General features: G+C 39.9%; 1 protein-coding gene across 1 annotated transcript in view; it reads right to left on the bottom strand.

Moving 5' to 3' along the window:
• Positions 1-16,722: 16,722 nt before the first annotated feature.
• The window catches only part of dusp3a (dual specificity phosphatase 3a), a 32,149-nt gene continuing 29,489 nt past the window's right edge, over positions 16,723-19,382 (bottom strand). The window contains exon 3 of the mRNA XM_041217629.1: positions 16,723-17,698. Within this exon, the coding sequence (XP_041073563.1) occupies positions 17,493-17,698 (206 nt within the window). The 3' untranslated portion in view covers positions 16,723-17,492. The remainder of the gene's footprint in view (positions 17,699-19,382) is intronic.

Consider the following 19,382-nt stretch of genomic DNA (forward strand, 5'->3'; position numbering starts at 1 on the left):
ATCAAAACTATAAAAAAAGAGAGAAAAAAGTTGGCCATCTCTGACATGAATTTGGAAGTTTGCACCAATCAATCTGCTGACCACTTTCATTGGAGGCAATTGTCCTCAGTGTGCATCTATTTGGAGTAGACTTTTGGCCTGACATGAAGTATTTCTTAAAGGCCTACTTTAGTGACATGATATAACAACTTTGCATAGTATGAAGCTCCTCTCTACATACATAGGATTATGTGGGATATACAGAACAGAAACAGGCCATTTGCTCCAACCAGGCCATGTCAGTATTCATGATCCTCCCATTTTTCCTCATCTAAATCTATCATTGTAACCCTCAATTACCTTCTCCATCATATGCTTATCCAGTTTCCCATTGATTTATTATTTTTTATTATTCTCAGTTTTATTTTCTATCATCCTTTCTTACTTTATCATGTGCCAGCATTAAAGGCCTTTTGAAAACCTCTCCTTGTACAATAGTGACTTAAAACACTTAAATATATACCATAAATCTATATCTTGAAATTGCAGACAAACCATACCAATTACCTCCAGCTAATTGAGTGGAAAACCTTTCAAAGATATGTAGACAACATCGCCACCTGGTGCTTTTTAATCCTTCAAACTCCACGAGCTTAGAATCAGTGAAAAGCCAAAACTACCTTGTACTAATGCTAAACTTGGAGTGTATGTGTGTTTGAAGGAATGAACTGATTTAAGCGTAAGTTTCCCTCCTCAAAGAAGTCTGACTCTATTTCATTCTGGTGTAAAGTCAGGCACTGGCACTACTGTGAGGTGCCTTGGACACTCCCTGGAAAGTAACTCACCTCCTGACTCTCCAGAGACTTTCTACCATCCAGAAGGTACAAGTCACGAGTGTAACAGAATACTATCCAATTGCCTTGGATGAGTGCAGCTCCAATAACATTCAAGAAGCTCAGGATAAAACAACGCGCTTGCCTGGCACCCCATCCACCAGCTTAAACATTAACTCCCTGTAGTACTGCCGCAGAATGGCAGTAGTGTGTACCATCTACAAGATACATTGCCACAACTTGCCAAGGCTCCTTCACCGACATCTTCCACAGCCTCCACCACCCAGGATAAGGGCAGCAGACACAAGGGAATTCCACCATCTGCAAGTTTCCTTCAAGCCATCCTGACTTTAAACTATGTCGCTATTCCTTCGACATTGCTGGGCCAAAAGCCTGGAACTCCCTTTCTCACTCCTCACGGACTGCAGTGGATCATGAAGGTGGCTCATCTTCTTAAGGGAAATTAGGGATGGGCAACAGCCATTGGCTTTGCCAGTGATGCTCACCTCCCATGAACAAATAAAAATAATTAGTACATTAAAGGTGCTTTATAAATCCAGTTCTTGTTCACCCTCAACATAGGATGCATTACACTGTAACTGCAGTGTCACAGTGTCATAAACCTCAATGAGAATTTCTCCTCCACCAGCACTCACAAGGAAACTCCAAATACTTACATTTTTGGGCCTATTTGGCCCTAGCTTCAGTAGGTTAACTGTTGGGTTAGGGGGGTGGGGGTACAGGTGGGAGCAGGGGGACGGGTGGTGGAGGGTGGAACAAAGCCATGAGGTCTTTCCAATAAATATCTCTGATTATAAAAGCAGTTGGGCTCCAATGACAGTATTGAACCTGACATTTACCAAAGGACCCCATTGGATCTCACCAGCTCAGAATAACAGCTTAAGATCAGAACTCAAGGGAAGACAGCATGACCTCCATAGACAAGTACATTGGGTGATTTTAACCGTCCATCACCGGGATTGGTCTGGGTGAACATGGTTAAAATTGCGCCTTAAGGTTGTTAGAGCAGAAATCTTGAACTTGAACTCCGGCTGGACCTCGGAGCTTTTGTACTTGCGCAGACCGGGATCTGGCTGCACGTGCACAGTTCTGCAATTTTAATGTCCTTTGGGCCCAGTGTGCCTTTACATGAAGAAAAACAACATGAAAACCCATGTCAGGTGATCGGAAGGAGAGGGCCATTGAAGACAGGTGTCCTGGGTAGGGGACAGGGAGAGGTCCAAAGGGAAGTCCCAGGTAGGGGTCAGAGACAAGTCCCAGTTAGGTTAAGAAAAAAGAGGAGCAGAGAACAAGCTTCAAACTGGGGGAGGGCTGTGGGGAGTAGACTTTATGTGAAGAGGGCTCTGGAAAAGCCCTAAAGGTCCAAGAAGGCAGCAGATGGTTGGTGACCCTGTGCTGTGGGTTATTGGGGTGATCCCTTTGGAGCAGTGGTGCTTTGCTCACCAGGGCCGAAGAGCTGAAGTTGTACTTCTGAGTTGGTGTTTGAGTACGTACTTGGGAATCCAGAGGAACAGAATCTTGGGAGATGATGTTGAAACCCTGTGAGGTGGACTTCTATTGAAGTCAACCGAGTTGGAGCTACTGTTGGGGAGAATTTCCAGATTAGATCTTTGAAGGTGAAGACTGGAATCCCTGATGAGAGAGACAGAGTTTCAGTGAGATTGGTTAACTTACAGTATTTACTGACATCTGGGTGGATCGTTGAGAAATCCATGGAATCTGTCTTGCTTGCATCTACCATTTAACATGTAGTATGGTGTGTTCGACTACAGTTTGCTTGTTAAGGCACAGGCACCTCATATTTGCCCTGAGTGTTCGAGTATAAGTTGGATATTATTAATTGCTTTATCTTTCTGATCTTGTATAGTAAAGTTTATTTTTGTCTGTTCAAAACCCGTGGAACCTTGCGGCTTTATTGTTATGACCAGTCCACGGGCAAGGTCCCCCAATTTGTTATGCTCCCGGGTGAGGAGGGATGAACTTACTCCCCTTCTTTATTCAACCCCCTCGGTTGGTTGCAACAAGGTTAATTTTAAAAGGATCCCTTCCCTTGCAGATATCTTTTCCCAGTCCAAACGTGTTCCAGATAATCTGATGAAAGAAAAAGTATTAATAGGAGGAATTCCCTTGTGTAAAGACAATTTACGAAGTGACTTAGTAGATGGAATTGTTACTGTCACAATTGTTCCTAGTTTATCTATTGAAGGGGTAGCTTTTATTCTGGGTAATGATTTGAGCAGCACAGACTGTAACATGGCGATGATTGTGTTGTAGCAGACACTTGATCATTCTGGTTCTTGGCAAACTCCTAAACGTTAATGTGGCCAAACACAAGCAGCTTATTACTGATAATGAGCAATTGAAGGAAAATCTGTTTAGCATAGAGGACCAACTTTCATGCACAGAAGATGTGTTTGCTAATGAAAAACAAGAACTGGTGAGAACCCCTGAGTTTCATTCACAGGAAAGTACATGATTCAGTACAGTTGGTTGAATGCAGAATTAAGAACCAAGACTGATGAACTGGTGAAACTTCATTGTGAAAAGAGCAATGAGATTCTTGCAATCCAATACAATATGGAGAATAAAAAGAATGAAATGGACAGTTTGGAAGAGCAGATCCAGGCTCTGAAAGCAGATAGGGAAAATTTGAAGAAACAGATTAAGGATCTAATGAGTGAATTGGAAAAGCCTAAGGGGTCAGCCAGTAACCATGGAAGAAAGATTTCCAAATAAACAGAATGCCCATGTGAGGTTGTTAATTTGTATAAGGGGTTTGCAGATAATTCAGAAACAAATACAACTGCCCTCACTAGAGTAGTTGCTGAGCTGAATAAAAAGATTAGTAGGCTTGAAAGAGAATTGAAAAATAAGAGAGTAAAAAATTATTTGGATGAAATTGTGAAAGAAATGAAAATGAAAGTACCATTTTTCAAGCGTCATTGAGGAGAATATGAACGTGTGCAGAAGGAAATAGCGTATCTCATGGATAAACTAGAAATTGACTTGACTAACGGGGAGAAAACTCCCCCAGTGCAAATTTATTCATCTGGTGTTGATCAAAACAATGAAAAGAAAAATTCTGTTAGAGGAAGTGAGTGAGAAAGATCATTTTGAAGCTGGTTGTCAATCAGGCACATATGCTTTTTGTTGCAAACTTAAAGGACCAATTAAAGGCACGTTCCCATTAACAGAAGAGAAGAGTAAGAAAAACCCCACCTTCTTTAGTATTAAAGTTGAGAAGCCTATGTGAAAGCCCTTTATATCATATAATATGACTAATATGCATCCATATTGGAAGAGGGGAAGACCACTAGGGCATTGGTTTGCAGTTACACCAGCAAGGCTGAAAACCTTAGTACAAACTAGAGATACAAGCTTGTCAAGGTGATTCTAAAGAAAACTTTAATGTATTGTCACTACCTTTGGTTGACCATGAAAAGATTATGACAAACCATGTACTTGTTGGTGTTCTATTCAGAGTTTACAGAAAGGGTATGGGAGAAAAGACAGATTCAGAGTTATGATAATTCTATGATGGTTAAATCCTGTTAATCTTACTTGTTACATGTATTGGCTTTTGTTTTGGTTATAATACGATATGCATAATTGTGGAACAAAATGAAAAGCTTATCTGGACAGTATATAATCGATTTGTTAAGAAGTCTATGATGTTAAGTACTTATTATTAAGAAATTGTAAAGTGATTGTAAAGAAACATTCACTATAGTGAAGCTTTCTTTCTTCTAAGGGGTTGAGAGTAATGAAAACTATACATACCTCATTGAGAGTGGAGGTCAGCAACGTCAACTCCCAATGGATCGTAGAGCTTTTAAGCATATACAGATTGGGAGGGGGCTGCATGTACACAGTTCTGTAATTTTTACATTCTTTGGGCGCAGTGCACCTGTGAGTAAAGGAAAATGGCAGAAAACGCAGGCTAGGTGATGGGGAGTGGAGTGCCATGGGAGACAAGGTCCCAGGTAAGGATTCAAGACACTTGCTCAGTGAATAAAGGCATAAGATCCCACGGGTTATATTAAAAATGTTGGAGTAACGATTGGGAGTGGCGGGTAGAAGAAAGAGAGAGATCCGGAAGGAAAGTCCCAGTTAAGTTAAGAAGAAAAAGAGCAGAGAAACAGGCTCCAAAGAGGAACAGGGCTGAGGAGCAAACTTTAAGTGAAGATGGCTCAGGAGAAGCCCTGGTGATTGCAGGGGGCTCAGGAGAAGCCCTGGTGATTGCAGGGGGCTCAGGAGAAGCCCTGGTGATTGCAGGGGGCTCTGGAGAAGTCCTGGTGATTGCAGGGGGCTCTGGAGAAGTCCTGGTGATTGCAGGGGGCTCTGGAGAAGTCCTGGTGATTGCAGGGGGCTCTGGAGAAGTCCTGGTGATTGCAGGGGGCTCTGGAGAAGTCCAGAAGACCTAAGAAGTCAGTGGAAGGTTGGTGGCACTGTGCTCTGGACTGTAGGGGAAAAGGCACCCCTCTGGAGCAGTGGTGTTCTGCTAGGCACACCCGAAGAGTTAAAATTATTCTTCTGAGTTGGTGCTTGAGTGCATACTTGGGAATCCAGGGAATGGAATCACAAGAGACAAGATTGAAATCCTGTGATGTCGGCCGTTGTTGATGCCATCCATGTTAGAGTGACTTTTGGAGAGAATTCCCAGGTTAAGTCTTCAAAGGTGAAGCCTGGAATCCCTTGTGAGAGAGACAGAGTTTCAGTTAGAATGGTTGACTCACCATGTTTACTGACATCTGGGTGGGTTGTTGAGAAATTTGTGGACTCTGTCTTGATCGCATCTGCCATTTATTGTGTAGTGTGGTGTGTTCAACCACACTTTGCTTGTTAAGTCACATGTACCTCATACTTACCCTGAGTGTTGCCTTGAAGATAGATATTGTTCTAAATACTTCACGCAAATGGTGACTTTGGCTACAATTTGGTGCTGGCCCTTTCTTCTAACTGCCACTCCCAATTGTTATTCTAACAATGGTAAGAATCTGATGATTTTTACTATAACTAGTGGATTCCCCCATGGCATTGCTCACAGTAAGGTTGTTCGTACTACCTCCTTTCAACCAGTGTCTACTTAAGTAGCTGTTTTTCTCTGCTCTCCTCTCTCTTTATGCTTATGTAAAAGATATGACACAAGAACTAAGTCCACAGTAGGGGCATTACTCTTAATAACATTGATCCTATAGTCTGGCATGGTAAGTTGGAAAATATGGTTTCCCTCTACTTAACCTCTACCTGCTAACATCGTGCTGTTTCTCTCCCTCTCACCACTGCTTTTTTTTTCTCATCCTCATTTTTCTTCTTGCTTCTTTTCCTTTGCACCATTCTCTTTTCCTTTTGGTTTATGTAGTGTATTGAAAATTTCATTGTGCATTTTGTTCACCCGAGGCCACCATACACACATGTAGCAACAGAGGGAGTCTGTTAGGAAGAGAGGATAATTAAGAATATATTTTTAACAGTTTGAGCAGTTCTAATTCTGAATGGCTCTGGCTGAATATATAAATGTTTCAATCCCAAGAACTTCACAGTTTGGAGGTGATGAGTGGCACAGAATGGTGGAACAGGAACAGGAACTGTTGGATGCATTGATGGGGTGGTGATGGGGTATTGAGGAGTTTCGAGTAATGTATGTGGAGTCTGCTTCCTATTTAGGAAGCATATCTCTCCTGCCTCAATATAGCTGATAACAAAACCATAGACGCAAATAGCCAGAATTTTGCCTTTTTATTTTTAAACAGGAAAACATTATGGAGAAAAGAAACAAAAGATAAATTTCCAGTCAAGTACATTTGCAACAGATTTCAGGGATTCTTGTATTTTTTTCAAAACATATTGTTTAAATTCAGAAATAAATACACAAACTCAGTAATATATACAGGATTTATTCAAGTGTAAGGCCTCAGGGGCATATAAACCTACAGTTTCTTTAAAATAGATTTTAATATGGCAGCACCTAGTCTTTGCTTGCTGCCTACATAAAGATAATTATATTCAAGATGGAAGCTGTCACTCGTATATATTAATATAAACCTGGAATAGAGACATTCCAGTAAGCTTATCTTATTCATAGAGCTCCACAGTGGATGGACCACTCAACTTACAAATTATACCACCTTGAGCTTAAAACTTCTCCCCACCTGCTGTGGCCCTAAGTTACTCCGATTAAGAAACTGGATTTCACTTCAGCCAGGTCTTAATAACAAAACTAAAAGTTTTCAAATAAGTAACTCCAGCCTCCCCTCACCGAGAACCTTGCTCCTGCACCAAGCTTTCTCCAGAGCCAATTATTGGCTCTTCAAATTCAGTGATTTGCATCCAGGCTCAAATTTAATGGGCTGTGATTAAGCTGTAAATGTAAATCTCAGCTGGGTCACGCAGTGTCTTATTTGGTTTGAAAGATTCTTTATACCACATGTATTCAACAAAAAAATACAAATAAAGCCAGCCATCTATACTCATTCAAGTTGTCATTATTGACCCTTCTATTTTAGACAGGGAAGATTCCAGTTTGAGTGTGTTTCTCCTACCAGATAAGAGATACGGATAAGAATATGGCAATAAATAATGACGCATTCCTTTCCCAAATATATCGGCCAAGAATCGATATCTTGTTTGCAGAATGCATATACTTCAGACTTACATAACAATGTGTTGGGATTACGCTGAATAATGCTACAAACTATTCGGAGTGGCCAGGAATTGCTTATCTATTTTTATATTCTTAGTCTTTTGAAATTGTCCTTACCCTGCCTGCAAGCAAAACAAGCCCTGTTTTCTGGAGGTTTATATAGATTTTATTCACACATGTTTAGAAGAAAGTAATTCAGCAAACCATCTCTGAAAGAGACCTCAAAGGGATTGGAAGCCAAACTGAAGCCAAGTGGAAATCTGTGAGTGGTAGATATGATAGATTGAAAGAGGTGCAGACTTAAGAAACAATTCACTTCCACACACACAATCCTGGAAGAGACAGACTATAATCCTGAACAGACTCAAGTACCAAATGGAAAAGAAAGATGAGGCAGATTTTCTGGGTAGAAAATCAAGATCAGAATCAGCTCACTGGCTCTGGGGATTTCCTGTTAAGGCTTGGTTAAAAAACAACTAAGGCCAATTCTTGGATTTTCTGCTAATTACAGCTCAGAAGGACATGTCCCTTAATCAGTGAAAGACAGAACTTGTTCTTCACTCATCAGTGGAAAGTGTGGTGCTATGGAAGGTAGCCGAGTCTGGGAAAAATCATCTATTCTTTGCATGTATAAAGAATGATGGCAGCAAAATTACACATGTACTAAACAAGATACACTGGATCCAAGACAATTGTAACAACTCTTTTTTTTTAAGGATGTTTCCAGTCTGAGGGAGAGGTGAAAGAGTATGAGTGACGAAACCACCTGTGAGGTGGGGCTTGCTCCTAAGGTTCAAATGCCAAAAGAACAGTTCTTCATATTTGACCTCAGCATTCAAACCATTGCTTAGCTTTGTAATAAGTTGCTTCCCCCAGAATCAAATCTGGAATACTTCAATATTTTTAAAAGGGGAGTTATGTCAATTCTGGAAATCTGCCTGAGATGTAGCAGAACTAGATTGTTTCTTTGCTGTTGCCCAAATATTTTGATTTTTTTTTATTTTTAAAAAGCAATAAATGAAATATTACTCCTAATGCATTTGGTGTCATCACTGCACAGTTGTTTGTGCTGATGCAGTTAAGGGTCTTCTGAGATATTTTACCAACAGCAATGGTCTCCAGTTCTGTTTCTCACTTGCAGAACTGATCAGCTGAGGTTACCTTGAGGCTGCAGGGCAGCGATTTGGAAAGAAATTCTCCCCACTCGCTTCAACTCATATCATCACTGTCATCATCATCACCTCATCCTGCTCTGGCCTGAGCCATTTTGGAGGCATCTCTCTGCTTTACAAGGTGTATTCTTAACTGTCTGAAAGCACCGACTTCAAAGGTATCGGTGGTAACACTGATGCCAGTACATCTTATCCATGGCCATGTGCTGAATGTAGATAAGTCTCAGTTCTTACAAGGAGAGCCATTACTATATTATTACCATTCTCACATCATTGGCACCACAGCGTAAGGATAAGAGCTCAACGTAGGAATTTCATTTAAATGCTTTTGCCAGACATAATGAACAATAGGCTAATGAAACTTGATGAATTCTCAATTTTTGTTCATCTCATTTCTCATTTCCAAATGGCACCCCATTTTTTTGAATTGCCCTGATACAATTGAAGTTCTACATATAGTGATTCTTGTGCATTCACTAGTCTTCCTAATGAACCCACCCAAACATGTAAATGGACATATAATCAAAGATCAATGACACAAATCAAGAGCTAAAAAACTACAGATGCTGGAAATCTGAAATAAAAGCAGATGATGCTGGAAATACTCAAGGGGCCTGGCAGCACCTGTAGAGGCTGAAACAGTGCCTGTTCCGATTCCAGTTTTGATGAGAGGTCACTGAGCTGAAACATTGGCTGGGATTTTCTGGTCCCGCCCGAGCTGGGAATAGTTGTGGACGGAATGGAAAATTTGACAGACCAGCCAAAGGTCCGTTGACTTCAGGTGGGAATTTCTGGTCCCGCCCAAAATCCCGGCCATTTACTCTGTTTCTGCCTCCAAAGATGCTGCCAGACCTGCTGATTATTTCCAGCATTCAGTGACCTGAAACATTAACTCTTTTTCTCTATGTTCCTCGCATTCTCTGTTTTAACTTCCAATTTTCAGCACTGACAGGGTTTTGCTTTTGTTTTAGACTAATATATCTATTCATTTTAGGTGATGATTTATCATTTCCCGGAGGTCCTTATCGGCATCCTTTCTTTCACAACGGACATAAATCTCAGTTTCTCTGGTTCCGATTCAGGGTCCAATGTTTTTGCTATTGTCAACAGTGATCGAGTTAACAAACGCTTCTAATCACCCAGTCAGAAATTCCTTCATGTAAGCCAGTTTAATTTAGGAGGGGAGGACAGACTGAACTTCTCTATCTGAAATCAAATGCAATGTTCACAAAAGCAATCACCTCAATAGTTTTAAAGATATCAACTACACAGAAAAATTTCTGTCGTGCAAGTTAACCATTATCATTGGCAATATATCTCTGTAGTAGAATATTATTTAGACAAGAACTGATCTTTTCACTTGTGGCCTTTCACTTTTGATACTTGCTTACGAATTAATCCCATCAATCATCTTGTACGGGAGGGTACCAGTGAAATATCCTGTACCTTTCCTTGAATCTTTGGAATTCTCTACCCCAGAGAGCTGTGGAAGCAGAGTCATTGAATATATTCAAGGCCAAGTTGGACAGATTCTTGAACAATCGGGGAGTCAAGGTTTGTAAGGGACAGGCAGGAAAGTGGAGTTAAGACTAAGATCAGGTCTGCCATGATCTTGCTGAATGGTGGAGCAGGCTCAGTGGAGCTGTATGGCCTTTTCCTGCTCCTATTTCTTATGTTCTTGTGTTCTACTTCCATATACTTATTTTAAGATCTGTTTAAAAAATGATCTCATTCCACTGTAAACCAAACACTGCTGTAAACAGGAAATTAACCTGACTCCAATCAGGTGAAGCCATTGATCATCTACAATTTTCGATCAGTATTCCAGATAGAAACTTAAAAAGGATAAATGGAATGTTAATCCTAGAGTTAACATCTCTCTTCCCAAAATGTGTATTCCTCCCATTGAACAAAACTATGGGATTAACAAATGGTATTGAACAAAGTGAAAACTACTTTTGCCTGAATTTAACACAAGTAATGTGCAGAACATATCCACCAATAATGGTCATTTACAACGAAGCCTTCTCTTCTTCAGGAGTGCCTTATGCGTTCTCTACTCTGTTTATTGTGAGAAAGTGGGGAAAGTGCAAACAAATCTAAAAGGTTAACGTAACAGGCAAGTTAGTCTAAGAATATATTCATTTTTTTCTGTAGCTGTGCCATGTCATTCATATAATAAAACACAGAATCGTTGTCTTTGGTTGTCAAAGTAGGGAGTAGCCTCTTGTTGCTGATGAAGCTACAGTGACAGCAATTTCCTGAAGGTTCTTTGCAATTGTTTTGCTTAATTTTTCTAACACAGGAAGACAGAACCTGACCATAATTAGACCATCCCAATCAGTGTCCGATTAGTGATTTCAATCAACGGTGGCCATTCCCCTGCAGCAGCAAGAGGGTCCGATATGTGTCCGTAAATATCGTATATTGGAAGAATGTCATTTTTATTACAAAGTGCACGCTGTTAATATTTTCAAGGCTACCAGCAAACTAGGCAGAGTAAAGAGAGAAACTATGGCTTGAATTGTAAACTGACAAATATTAACATGAATTTGAAAGGTCTGATTTCAACAAACATCAGAAGTGAGTGAGCAAGCACATTAAAGCCTCCAGTGTGCATTCTCGAGTCAGCCGAGCAATTTTTATTATTAAAACTATACACTGTTTTTAAATTTTAAGTGTTTTACCAGGAATTTGCACTTGCAACCAATTGTTCCATCATCTCTTTACTTCAAGCATTTGAATGCTGCTCCCTTATATTGCTGAATTAGACCACAATAGTCACTGCCACTCAGACTGTGACTGGCATTTTAAGAGTTAAGAGCCATCTACAAATAGTCAATGGGTGACAGGCAACAATAGAAAAACACGTGACAGTCAGATTCTCATTCTCATCAATCCAAAATGTTCAATTATTTCATAGTCACCGTCTGTGCTTATAGCTTTACGGACCTCAGAGTGATTTTACTTTGTTCCATTCATTCAAAATAAAAAAGATTTTTTCCTTTTCGTTAGATGAAGGAATATGGTTTTAGCATATTTGTCAGTTTACAGTTACAGTATTAACAAACATCAACAAGGGAAGACAAATTGTTCCTCTCTTCATTAAAAGTCAACTAAAATGTTAAACACGTTCACATACATATTCAAATACATCATATAGTATTACATTTCTGGATAATCTGTGTGCCATGTTGTAGGACTGTGACAATCAAGAGTTATATAAATAAACTTCAATTGGCATCCTTTTTTACTATAGCAAATAATTGGTTAAGGAATCACTAAAATCAAAAGCCATCAGCAACTTCCCAAATTCATTTTTTTGTTATAACCAGCTCTTACAGTCATTCCTGTTCAGCTGGACATCCTACTCATCTGATCAGTCTCACTTTTATGCAGGTTAGCACTGCTGCCTTCCCTGTTGTTCCCGAACTATAGGAGTATGAGTTGTTTGTACACTGAAACACTAATCTACTGGCGCATGGCATGAGTTAAAGGCTACTGCGAGGTTATCAAGACGAGTTAATGAAACACTATATGGGTTTGCATTGCTCAATTAATGTAGCTCATATTCACTAAGCTAAGAACGAGCCTATCTAATATTCACCACTCTTTTGCATCGTAACAGCTCGTACCAACAAGGTTCTTGTGCAGGAAACACTGCTCAGTTCAGCAGTTGTTCTCATCTCTTGGAAATGCTTACGCATCCTGGGCTACTGTTCTATGGATGGACACTGGGTATATAAGGCTCAGCAGCACAATGGATACTGCAATTACCAAAGTGGTACTGTTTTAGTAACAATTCCAACTGTTGTCTATTGTACACAGTTGCGTAAACAGGACACAGACACAGACACACACACACACACAGACACATAGACACACAGACACACACGCAAAGACATAGACACACACAGACACAAAGTTAACCCAATCTTGATATGTATCGACTATGACTACATTTTTAAAAGAATCAACAATTGGATCCAAAGCCTCAAAGTGTGCAGTTCTGCCATATAGGTCACTGGTTTCTCCCACACTGATCCTAATGTGTGAGCACACAATTAAGCTAATAATAATTCAGGACTCCCACCAAATCCAGTGAAATTTAAATATGACTATCTTGAGATTCCTCCACATTCTGAGGCAGCATCAAGAAAAGCATCTAGATTGTGAAACCTAACCTCAAACCACTTGTTGATATTTATTTTTAAATGCCTCAGTCAGGAGAATTAGCTTTCAGAGCTTCTGCACAAAATAATTGGCTGTGGACCTTTGATAAGTACTCATCAATCTGGCCTATTCGAAACAGGAAAGATTTGCATTTGTATAGCACCCTTCATAACCACTGGACCTCCCTCCAAAAGCACTTTATAGCCAATGCAGAACTTTTGAAGTGTAATGATTGTTGTAGTGTAAGAAAAGCGGCAGCCAATTTACGCAGAGCAAGCTCCCAAAAACAGCAATTTTAGAGAATTGTTAGCCAATTTAAAATAACCAGGCTAGCACCTCCATTAACATAGCGGATAAAGGAACAAAATGATCATTTTAAGTGTTCACACACTAATATTTTCAGATTTTGAGTTCAAGGCCTACATTTCTACATCAAGAAGCACTATATATATATATATATATATATATAGTGCATGTTACAGGAAATAGCTGACAAATTAAGAGAAGGATAAAATATGCAAATGATTCACATGTAGCAGGTAAAAATAGAAGATGAATATGTATATTGACATATATTTGAAATAAAAGTCAACCATTTTTAACTTTAAATGATGTTTGGTGTACACAAAAGCGCCACCTATAGGCTGCAACTGAAGTATTTCTTTCAACTGTACTTAGGAAGCCTACTTTATAGTATAGCAATTATACTAATTACATTTTATACTGAGCCAGCCACAGCATCGTCATCTGCTTAATGCCACAATGCTGGTGAAATACATACCTTCTACACTAAGTGGATTTACAGGCTATAAATATAGGTTGCAGTAGGCCTTAACAACCGAAATCAGAACATCCATCACAGGTAAAAGAGCAGGGCCCTTAGTATCAATTTATATAACCTCTCCTGAAACCGTGACGACTAGAAGCTGCAGCAAACAATGATGAACCAAGTATAGCATGGGTGCAAAATTTTGCTCTTCTTACACTACACGGGCAACTTGGCTAACCCTAGCCTTTGGTGAACAATTCTCCAGCAACAGTGTCACAGAATTTCCAAATGACATCACTAAGTTAACGTTCACCACATTTGAGCTATGAAATCAGATCTAAATGCTTCACTGCTCAAGGAAAGCTCATGGGGCCGCAGGTTTGAGTGACAGGGAGTGCTAGAATTTGGGAGCCCAATTTGGTAAATTATCTTAAGACTGCCCTAACTGTATCTGTTTCTGTTTAATACCAGTTCTCAAAAGACAAAGGGCAAGTCGCAGCAACATTGAAAATATGCAGGCAAACGTGTACCAGATTCTTATCCTGTCTCAGTTTTCAGATCAGTAAAATAAAAACCTTACTTTAAATAAGTTATTTTTAAAAAATCAAATACACACATCAGGCATCTTCCTCCATAAATATTACCTCTGAAAAATAAATCATCATTTCATGTCAAATATGAAAAAACACACAAGGGGGGAGTGCAAGTGTTCTACATCTGACAGGTTAGTAGCGAATCAGCAGCTGAGTTTCTTCCCCGCCTGATCTTCTTGCCAATGAAGTTCACAGAACGACAATTCAAAATCTTTTCGGAGACTTGATGCTTAGCCTCACTGTTGCTTAATTTGAAATTCAAAAAAGCTTGACAATATTTTCCAAGTCAACAGAAAATACTAACAGGCAATGGTGAAAAATTAACCTCCTGTTTGCTGAGTCCATTTCATGCACCACTTTCACCCCCAAGCACTACTTCTGAAATATAAAACTAGTTACAGTGAAAACTCCATTACTCACACTCCAAATATCTGCCAGTTTACATGGAGAATATGTCTTGGCAAGACATCACCTCACTGCACTGCATTAAAGTTTCCTTTCTTTATATTTCCTTTTCTTTGTGAATAAAATATAATTTCCCTTTGCAATTTTTTAATATTGTATTCGTCTTTATATTTGTGCCTAAGTATTGTTGTACCATATGTGGAAGCATAGAGCTTGAGGACCTTCAAAATCTCTCAACGTTCTCTTTCTTTCATCTAGAAGGATGAGGGATTTCCTTCTATTCTGGAGGAGAATGGAGGTTATGCTGTAAAATAAATTGTGTGTGTTAAGAGTAAGCACAATGGAGCTCCTATAGACTGGAATTTACACTGCTGTGGAAGGTATTTAGCCTGTGTGTCTCCCTACAGCAACTCCACATTCCAAAATATACACACACGCACACCACACAATACTACATTATCCCCAATATAAATCTTCTCTATACTTTCATGTACTGTACCAAATGTAAAATTATCAATTCAATAAGCTAATCAGTTGGCAGCCATTGGTTGCCTGCCAGTCAAATTTGGTGTCTAGCCCCAAAACATTTTCAGCTTTACCTATATTATCATATGCGATTAACTTCAATTCTTAATCTTTTTACAGTTGCCACATGTCTAAAGGCAGTTCAGTCTCTTTTCAAAGAAAGAGTTTTTCATTCATCTTACTTTTGCTGGCTGATAACTGGAGGGGACATATGTTGTCACAGTGAGATCTTTGCAAGACACAAACAGATCCCAAACACTGTTTGTAACATTTTCTCTGTAGTCAGTTTTTGGTAGCTGCAAGTCACAGTGTTGGTTTTCACCCACAATGAAATGTGAAAAGAGCCTCAAGTGTGAATTAAGAGTTCTGTAACTATGCTGTATATAAATCAGACCCTGATAGCCATGTAAATAAAACCCAGAAGCAGAACAAAATGGTATCTAATTTGCCTCCTCCCCACCCAAAATATTCTCTCTTTCCTTCTTGAAGGCAGCCACCCTACAATACAGTTCCCTGGTACATTGCTCAAGTAATTGTTCTTTGTGTGAGCTTGTGGGCAATGACAATCAGAAGCCTATTCGACCACAGACTGCATCATAGCTGAGTTGATTCAGTACTCACTTGACATCTACATATGATGCTTTCCAACACAAATCACCAGATAGCAAAAGGTAATGGGGACCCTTGTTGATAATTCCCCTCCCTAGCCTATGGACACTAAGGACAACTTCTAGCTAACATCAGCTAAGTTAACTTGATATACAGCTGGAACCTGAGAACTAACTTGGAACTCTTTCTGGTCTGTGAGAGTCAGCACTACACCATGTGGAACAATTCAATGTCAGGTAAGCCCAAACTTTATCACGTGGAACAATAAAGGAAAGCTCTTGACTTATCTATTGAACAAAATTACTGAACGTCTCAGTACAGGATTCAGCCAAACAGTTTTCCATTGCACCACCAAAGTTTGGAAATAACAAAAGAAATTTAAGTTATCCAAGGCTCAGATGATTTCTCTCCACTCCACAGGTGGCTAAAAACACAGCTTATATCACAAAATATTTGAACAATTGGGAATATGAAAAACATCCTCTTGCTACAGTCCTACTGACACACACCTTCCAGAAATAAGAACAATTACAATATGTTGCAAACTCAAATTAGGTAAATAGGGCAAGGACCAAAGCTACTTTTCAACTTTCCTCAGGAGATCCTTCAAGTACCCCTCCTCTCCCGACCCCCTGCCCCCTCCCCCCAACCCTCATTTTACAATATTTTCTACTGAAAACAAAACTTTATAAAACTGACAAAGATGTACATTGGGCTACGCTCTCTTAATGTCGTGATCCTTGTGATAATTAAAGGGGCCAGATTCACCAATAGATCTGCTGATTTTTAAACTGTCATATTTCACAAAATGTCAAAATGGGGACTGGGTAGCAGACCAAACACAAAAGGAAAATGTCACAACAGCTGGGTAACCACAACTGCTCACTGGCTAACAAGGCCATCACACTGGTGTGGTGGTCAATCATTTTCAGCCCAAGGAGTTTAAACCCATCAGAGCAGGCATAAAGACCAAAAGAACAAAATGTCTGAACAGTCTGTCTGTGCTTTTGTGACTATAAGGAAACCTTTTTTTATTCCCATACAGGAAAGGTACTTTAATACATTTTAGGATTCACGTAAGTTGGAAGAAAATATCCTGCAGACTTGGGCAAAATGTTGATCATGTCATGTTTTTACTTCCTTAGAGGAGCCAATGGGCAAATGTAACCATCCATTGGTTGCCTGTTATAGAAATACAGTACAGGCTAGATTTTCATCCTTTCATACAAGGAGAAAAACTAGCCCTGAATCAGGAAAAGATCAGACAACACCTGCAGATCTGATGGTGACTAAATGCAGGACATTCATTTCCAAAATGGGCTAACTTGTCAAGAGTTTCAGCTCAGCCTCCAGATTTAATATGCAGGTTGGCTGTACTCAATTAGTACACTTAGCTGTTACTGCCAATTAAAGTAAATGTGCTCAGTGCAGAAGCTGAGCACTCAAACACTTACACTGTTTCTACTGGTCCATTTTCTGTATTTGGATTGACACTTTATATTGGTCAGAGTCCAAGGCAGTAAAGTTCTAAATCACAACGTGCAGATTTAAAAGGTCCAAAGAATTTGGAAACAATTAAAAGATGTGTTTAAGATCACTTAGACCGTGCCCTATATGTAGTGTACTTCAAACAAAGCCAATTAACTGAAGAAAGCATTGAAACAATGAAACTTTGTCCTCACCCTAAAGTCAACAAGCAACATTTGGTACAATAAAACCTCAGGCATCTGTAAATTCACACCAGGCGCTGGCTACTTCCAAAATGGTTATTTAAGATTTACTTTTACCCTCCTTAACCAGTTTCTCATTTAATTGACAGAGTTGTCGCAGAAATCCATCATTCGGCCCAATCTCTCTTTTCTGACGGACAGTTAAGAGAGCTGTTTTGACATCCATCTTGTGTCGCAGCATGAGGTAAGCGATGACTAGGGTAGGTGATCGGCTGTATCCTTCTCGGCAATGCACAAAAACTCGTCCTGGGGAAACAGAGCGGTGTAGAATTAGCCTCAAGTGCCCAGCAAATGAAATACAATTAAAAAATTCCTGCCTGAAATTATTCTCCTGGCAGCCCAGTGAACTGAATGGTTGAATGCCAGTTTTCCCAACGGTTCAATTTTGCTGCATTATTCTTCATCGGCAACTGCATAAAAAGAGATATCAGCCAGTTTTTGTTGATTATTTCATTCTTATTCGTGATTATGTCAAAAGTTATACATTTTAACAACAACAACAACTTATGCTTACATTGTGACATTTACGTAACAAAATGCCCCAAGGCACTTCACAGGAGAGATAAAAAGTAAGATTTGACACTGAAACACAAAAGTTGATATTAGGGCAGCTGTCCCAAAAGCTTGGTCAAAGAGGTAGATTTAAAACAGCATCTTAAAGCAGGAAAGAGAAGTAGAGAGTCAGAGGAGTTTCGGGAGAGAATTCCTGAGCTTAGGGCCTGGGCAACTGTAGGCTTGGCCAACAACACTTTCGTCTGTCTGAAATTTGTTGGTCTTCCAGCGCAAAGAGTTGTCCCCGACCAAGTGCTGCAGACTGGCACATTCCAAGGTTCAGGACTACGTGTTGAGGGACACACTAAAGCTTGGGGCAGCCGCTGTAAAGGTGCAATGGGGAAAGGTCGCTGTCTAAGAACTTTCTGCCATAGGGCACTGAGGGACTGGGAATTGTATAGACCCCTTGGGCTGTGCGACTCCCAAATATTCTATGTAGTGAATACTAAATGTATCATAATTGTATTGAAGCACCTCAGAGTGCAACTTGATGTATCTCGATAACTCCAATCCCATTGCACTGTCTGACTGTCTGCAATGACCATATTGAAATGACTGTAATATTCATTGATTGTATTGAAGCACCTCATGATCTATGTGTAAAAGTTGAATCTGATTGTACTTTTTGTGATGGTGATTTCAAAACGTTTTGTAATGTTCTTCCAGATGTTTTATGAATAAAGTATATTTTTCCAAAAAAAAATGGTGGAATGATTAAAATCAGAAATGGTCAAGAGGCCAGAATGAGGTGAACAGATATCTCGGAGGGTTGTGAGGTTGGAGGAGGTTACAGAGATAGAGAAGGGTGAGGCTTTTTATAGGTACTTGAAAAACAAGGGTGAGAATTTTGAAACTTTACTGCGAGCATAGGGGTGATGGGTGAATGGGAGCTGGTGTGAGTAAGGACATGGATAGCAGAGCCTTGGATGACCTCAAGTTTACAGAGGGCAGTGGAAGGCAGGCCAGGAGTGCATTAGAATTCCCTCAGTTCTGTGGAAGTGTCATGAGGACTTGAAACGTCAACTCTGTTCTTCTCCACCGATGCTGCCAGACCTGCTGAGTTTTTCCAGGTAATTCTGTTTTTGTTGTGCATTAGAATTGTCAAGTCTAGAAGTAACAAAGGGTAGATAGTGGTGTAGCGGTAATGTCACTGGTCAGAGGCCAGGCTAATTCTCTGGGGGACATGGGCTCAAATGGCATCATGGCAGCTTGTGGAATTTAAATTCAATAAAGAAACCTGGAATTGAAAGCTAATCTCAGTAATGGTGAACATGAAACCATCATCAAGGGCAGAGTGTTCCCATTGGCGTGCGGGGCTGGGTCCCACATGTCCTCAAGTAAAATGATGCGCAGTGACGTTGGGTGAGCACCCAACACC

The sequence above is a fragment of the Carcharodon carcharias genome, chromosome 23, assembly GCF_017639515.1.
Source record: "Carcharodon carcharias isolate sCarCar2 chromosome 23, sCarCar2.pri, whole genome shotgun sequence".
Lineage (NCBI taxonomy): Eukaryota > Metazoa > Chordata > Chondrichthyes > Lamniformes > Lamnidae > Carcharodon > Carcharodon carcharias.